The following is a 6,543-nucleotide window of genomic DNA, read 5'->3' as shown; positions in this document are numbered from 1 at the left end:
TGAAAATTAAACGGACGTTAGAGATTGTTGGTACATAGAAGGAACGGTACATTAACTAGCTTCGTTCAACGCGGGAATGAAGCGAGCCATTTGTGGCCGAGGTTCTGGTTTGCAGCCGCCAAGATGGCTATGTTATAAGTCGTAGAACGCAGGCTTGTACACATTTTTTGCGCAGTTACCTTCATTCTTAACTAGAAACTAACTGATGGCTTCTTAAGTTTCTGAGAATTTAAGGCAGTAAAAATTTTGCTTGTGAAAGACGTTGCAGGAGAAAAAATAAATACTGAGGACCTAGTCATGTATCAAGGAAACGTAGTTTAAAATCAGTACACGCTTTTCAGTACTTGCTATCAGCATTGAAAGAAAATAACATTCGAATTATTTCATAAGAAAGGAGAGAAAACTAACAAAGAAATCAACACAATGTCTTACTTTTAATAGAGTAAGTATCGGGCGGCTTTGATTATTGCAGAAAAAACTCCTCTAATAGAGTAAGTGTATGCTGGTTTAATATATTATAGCGACTACCTAGCAATATTCACAAACTTTAAATGATCCCTTTTTCATTGTTGAGCAGATTACGTAAACAAATAAATACGATTTAGTAGCATTTTTTTGTAATGTCAAAACAATCACTACGGCTGTTTTTGCTACTAGATTTGGCATTGTAGATTGCTGATTATGTCAAAATCCTATGTCTAGTAGCCAAATTCGTCGATAGATCAAAATTTAAAACGACTACCTAGATGACTGATCTAGATGTTATACTCTAATTAAGAAATCGATAAAGAAATTTAACATAATTGAATATTTATACTTTCAATTACTGTACATTTTACTTTTAAATTATTAACATAAAACTCATGAAAAAATACTGATGTTTGTATATTTCTAGCCCTATTGCTATAAATACTTAAATATAACAAAACTTCTTCTTAATGATCTCAAAGCTTTTATTAATTGGAGTCGAAAGCTCAATAAAAGTTTTAACTTCATGCGCGATAGTAAAAAGGTCGTAAAAGCTTCGTAATTTTGAAGTAGATTGCGTTTAGGCTGCAAAAAGTATCTGCACTTAGTATATACCTGTCTATTATTATTAGTCTTTTTATAGGAATAGAAATGAAGTAACCTAATACTGAGTTAGGTTTTTATAGCGTCGTCATTAGTGTTATTAATATTGAAGAGATGATAAAGTTCATAACTTAAATTTTTTATAGGGTTATAATTTGAAAAAAAAAATTTGTTTAAGAATAGTCTGTTGATCCCTCTGTCTCATGTAGCGTGCTAACTACTGAAATCTTCAGAAATGATGATTCTGTTACCGCTATAACAACGAAAACTAAATATGTATACAAATCAAGCTTTAACAACCGTTTTTGTGATCATATTTTTTTTGGGGAGAAGTAAATTTATTTGACGCCCGTCCAATTTCTTCTATTTAATTTGTATGATGCCCTTAGTATCCAGAAACCAATTCGCATTTAACCGGTTTTACTTTACGTTAAGTCTGACTGGAACTGAATAAAAATATGACTGAAGTTTAAAGTTCTTCTTAAAAGCTTTTGCAGAATAACAAACTCTATAAAACTTATAATAGTTATAACACGACATAAAAACACAATAAAAAACGAAAGACTTAATTTGTGTTAAATGGTTTTCCTTAATGTAATAATTAATTTTAGTACCGGTTGCTATAAGGTGCATAAAGCTCTATATTTTTAATATTACTGTCGTAAACTTGTTTGTTTAAGCAAAACGACAAAGTAATATAAAATAATATGGTATAATATTTGCGTAGAGGTCTGAAGTGAACGTATCTATTACAATGCCACGGTGAGAAAGCTCGGTCGTGTCGTGTGCGCCGGCGCCGGTACAATGCTCACGTTTGCGACATCGCAATCAGCATCGTCAGAGCTATGTGTATCGAACTATAAAAGGTCACACTGAAAATCAACTCGCAATTCACTTGCAAATTTAGATTTTAAATATCATTCATGGAGAAAATCTTTAACATGTTGCTAAGTTAAAACTAAGTTGTAAACAAGAAATACATTGCTTCTTGATTATAAAACGTTAAAGCAATTAAGTCAAAGACATGCTTCAAACACAAATAACTCCAGACAGGATAAGTTCAGATGACGCCTACAGATAAGAAAGAATAAAACTGTTAAAAACAGATAAAGACGCACAATCCTCAAGTAAAATTGTATAAATAGTTAAAGAACACCTCTGTAAACACGCCAGGTAAGCCATAAGGCACTGTTCTAATATAAAAGAGCCGCAAACTGCCTTAACGAGGACTCGATTCAGTGAAAGGTAAATAACACTAAGAGTTATAACATAACAATGATATTTTAATGAACCTCTGTTACAAATTCTTTTCAGACGACTTTTTGCTATTGTTTGTTATGAAACAGTTCAACTATTCATCTGTATCACAATTAAACGAAATTGAAATCCTCATAAACTATAGACTACATAGTAATTTGTTATTCTTAGTCAACAAAAACTGTTCATGAGAGGATCAAGGCGAAAGAAAAAGTCAAAGTTATCTAGTATGAATAGATAGAAGTGAACACAATAAGCTCTGCCCACGCGCTGATGAATCATGCTCATGCGCCCCGCGCCGTTGCCGCAACACACACAACAAGAACAGCAAAAACATTACCTACTTTTGAATAAGTTTCCTTTCTCTTTCTACATCTCCGAGCGTGGACCATGTTCGGCGCCAGTCGGTGTATCAATAAACAAATGAATCATTATATTATCAATACGTGTCTAATAGATTGACTTTGACCATGATTTTTGTCAATGTCGCATTACCGAAATAGCGTCATGGCGAGCAGTATTTGTTATCATGTCGCACACTTATTCCAAAACTGTCACTATCCAAAATTTCGTAATATCGAGATAATAACGCCATCAGTTGATCAATTTCTAACTAAAAAGAGCCGCATTGACACTTTCTTAAAAATGCCAAAAACTACTGCTAGATGGCAGTAGTCTCTTTGCCACTAAACAAAATTCCCCACCCCGCGCAGTGCTAGACTGACGCTTAACACGAAAACACGTGTCGCCCGTACCAGAATAGACCGTTGTTGAGCGACAAACCGACACTTTGGTCATTAAGTCAGTTTTTCGGTGCCATCATTGGTAAGTAGTTATTTTTTTCTTACTCCAAAGTGACATTTTTGTTTGGTTCACATTTTGCATTACGGTGACTTTGTATTTAAGTTAGTGGTTTGATACTAAAGTGACACTTTTTGTTTAGTGTCAATTTAGCCATAAAATGGTAAATTTTAATCGAGTTGTTTTTAAAGAAGGACCGTCATTTTACGAATAATGTCATTTTTGCGTTTAATTGATTTTGCCAAAGAATAAATGGACCCTAATTAATTACAAAAGTGTCACTTTTGCGATCATAGTGATAACATGAACTTACGACCTTTATGATTATAATAACCCTTTTATGATAATAATAGGTATATTTTTTTTAATAAATCAATTTGCATACGTAATCTTTTTTTTTGATAGTGATGTAGTGTTTCTATTATTTTAGGTTTTTTTTTAAAATGCATCGAAGAGACAAATTGTTGAAACTCGCTCTGGATCTTCAGGCAGAAAATAGCGCAGAACCATCGACCTCGCAGAAATCTCGCAGGGTAAGCTGCTCATCTTCTCAGAGTTCATCTTCCTCGAGCAGTTCTTCGTCTTCAAGTAGCGCTGCTTCTACAATTGGCTCCTATGTTTCGGGGTCAATAAAATCTTCAGATAACATTTACCGTCCCATCGCCAATTCACTATTACAAAGAAAAGTATTTGAATCTTTGCCAAGCACATCTAATCTACAAAAACATGTAACTAATCAAACTGAATTACCAAGACAAAGATCATTAAGCACCGGTTCTAGGTCTTCTACCCTTTCTTCAAGAGCAGGTGATTTTTCACCTGACGATAATGATTCTGATTATAACCCTGTCCCTGATAGAATTATCGATGAAAGCTCTGACAACGAGCAAGAAAATTTAATAATATTACCACCAAAGAAAAAACGGAAGGGTATTATAAATTCTAAAAAGCTAATAGCTAAACAATTACGTAATTCAGGCAAAGAATACGTTTCTTTATCAAAATCAAAAAAAAATGTGCCCCAGAGAAGCATGGGACCGCCTTGTTCAGAACGATGTCGTTTGAAATGTTTCGATAAAATTAATGATGGTGACAGAACGATTATTTTTGGTTTATATTGGGCAATGGGTTGTGTTACTCGACAACGGGATTTTATCAGTAAGAACTTGACTGTTATTAAACCAAAGTATAGTTACAAAAAAGAAAATAGCAATCGTAAACCAAAGCATGGTTTCCACCTAACAGTAAATGGTAAACAAATACGGGTGTGCAAAATATTCTTCAAAAACACTCTGGGGATTAATGATAGACCTATCAGAACTGTCTTAGAGAAGTTGTGTGATAGCGGAATGGTAGAATCTGACAAAAGAGGCAAACACGGAAATCAAGTAAAAGTTGTTGATGAAGTGATACAGGGTATAAAAAGTCATATTGACTCCATTCCTCGTATAGAAAGCCACTACTTAAGAAAACAGACTAGTAGAGAGTACATCGACGGAGGTAAAAGTTTATCTGATTTGTATAGAGATTATAGAAAACTCTGTGAAGAAGAAGGAAAGCCAGCTGGCGAAATACACACTTATCGTAAGATATTTCACAAAGATTACAATATCAGCTTTTTTATTCCAAAAAAAGACATGTGCGAGTTTTGTACATCTTACGAAAATATGAGTCAAATAGAAAAAGAAACTAACGAGTTGAAGTATCTAGAACATCACACAGAAAAAGAACTAAGTCGAATTGAGAAAAATGAAGACAAACAAAAGGGGCAAAAAAGTTACGTGGTTGCATGTTATGATTTACAGGCGGTTTTACCGCTTCCTATGGGTAAGACCTCAAGTTTCTACTACAAATCAAAGTTAAATGTATGTAACTTTACGATTTGTGAACTTAACAAAGACAACAGTTATTGTTATGTTTGGAGTGAAGTAGATGCTTTGAGAGGAGCCAATGAAATTGGCTCATGCGTCTTAAAGTTTATTACAGAAAAATGTCAAACAGTCGATGACCCGAATTTGGAAATTATATTTTATTCTGACAATTGTTGTGGTCAACAGAAAAATCAATTTATGTTTAGCTTGTACATGTATGCTTTAGCTAATTTGTCAATTAAGAGCATTACCCATAAATTTTTAATATCGGGCCACACTCAAAATGAAAATGATAACGTTCATTCTGTAATAGAAAAATCTGTTAAAAAATTTCTTAAATCATCTCCAATTTTCGTTCCTGACCAGTACATTACTTTAATACAGACGGCTAGAAAACGAGGTAATGCATACAATGTCAACGCTATGTCATATTCCGATTTTTATAATTTAAAAGATTTTGTTCAGCAATGTGGCATTAAGTTTAATAAAAATACTGATGGAGATGCAGTTAGACTATCTGAAATTAAAATAATAAAATTTGTCAAAGAAGATAACGGAGCAATAAAAATATTTTATAAGACTTCGTTTACAGAAGATCATTTTTATGAGATTGAACAATGTAGACAAACACGGTCTAGGCGCACAATTAACTGTGTCGGGTTTCCTTTGAAACAACTGAATAATGCAAAACTGGAACTAACTTCCAGAAAAAAGAATGACTTAAGATCATTAATTGACAGTAATTTAATACCACGCTATTATGCTGAATCGTTTTACCGAAATATTTTGTGATTATTTTTTCTTTTTTATATTAACTTACAGTAAGACATCCTGTTTTATTATGCAAAAGCGAGAGATGCAAGTCTGATTATGTGAATTAAGATTAGCCGAGAGAGGCAAGTGTGATTATGTGAATTAAGATTAGCCGCGAGATGCAAGCATGATAAATATTTTTTGTAAGACATTTTATGTGATATAAGAGTATCAGTAGCGCGAAGCTTAAGTATTGTTTTCTTCCCCTTCTGAAATCAAAGACTGATTAAAATGTAGAACAGAAGTTACCTCATAGAGAGTTTAGACTGATTGTTTAATAACAGATACCTAATTATTATTTAGATGTTTCCTTTTGAGATTATTTTTGTTTCTTAAATAAAAGAATGTTATTAAAATTTATTTTAATTATTTAACAGACAGTTAATAATTATTTCGTTTCTTTTTAATAAATATTTTATGTAGACGTACATTTGTTTTATTGATCCTATGACAATAACTGTTGCATAGTCTGCAGCGTCAAATTTTTTTACGCGAAAATATTTTAGATTTCATTAAAAGTACTTTAAGTAATTAGTATAGATTAAAATTTCGTAGTTATTAAACCTTTAAAAATTGAATTCCCATTCAAAAGTCGGAGTAAAACGACATTTTGAGATAAAAAAATAAAAATGTGAAAGTAAAACTGACACTATAACACAAATAAGGTAAAAACAATATTTTTCTATTCAAATTTTTTAGTTATTTTCCTCTTAAATATGAGATGTAATAT

The 6,543-nt window shown here is 32.5% G+C and overlaps 1 protein-coding gene across 1 annotated transcript; it reads left to right on the top strand.

The window, feature by feature from the left end:
* The first annotated feature begins 3,013 nt into the window (after nt 1-3,013).
* Nucleotides 3,014-6,169, top strand: LOC113507029. The gene is made up of 2 exons (XM_026889885.1): nt 3,014-3,153; nt 3,560-6,169. Exon 2 carries the CDS (start codon nt 3,573-3,575, stop codon nt 5,790-5,792), a length of 2,220 nt encoding a protein of 739 aa, XP_026745686.1. The 5' UTR covers nt 3,014-3,153; nt 3,560-3,572; the 3' UTR covers nt 5,793-6,169.
* The last annotated feature ends 374 nt before the right edge of the window (nt 6,170-6,543 follow it).

The sequence above is a fragment of the Trichoplusia ni genome, unplaced genomic scaffold (genome assembly GCF_003590095.1).
Source record: "Trichoplusia ni isolate ovarian cell line Hi5 unplaced genomic scaffold, tn1 tig00000288, whole genome shotgun sequence".
In the NCBI taxonomy this organism is placed as follows: Eukaryota; Metazoa; Arthropoda; class Insecta; order Lepidoptera; family Noctuidae; genus Trichoplusia; species Trichoplusia ni.
Note: the sequence above shows the minus strand (reverse complement) of the source record. Positions and strands in the feature narration are given on the sequence as shown.

Excerpts from the sequence above, each read along its gene's own strand:
- LOC113507029 (XM_026889885.1), top strand. The coding sequence starts at position 3,573 with ATGCATCGAAGAGACAAATTGTTGAAACTCGCTCTGGATCTTCAGGCA.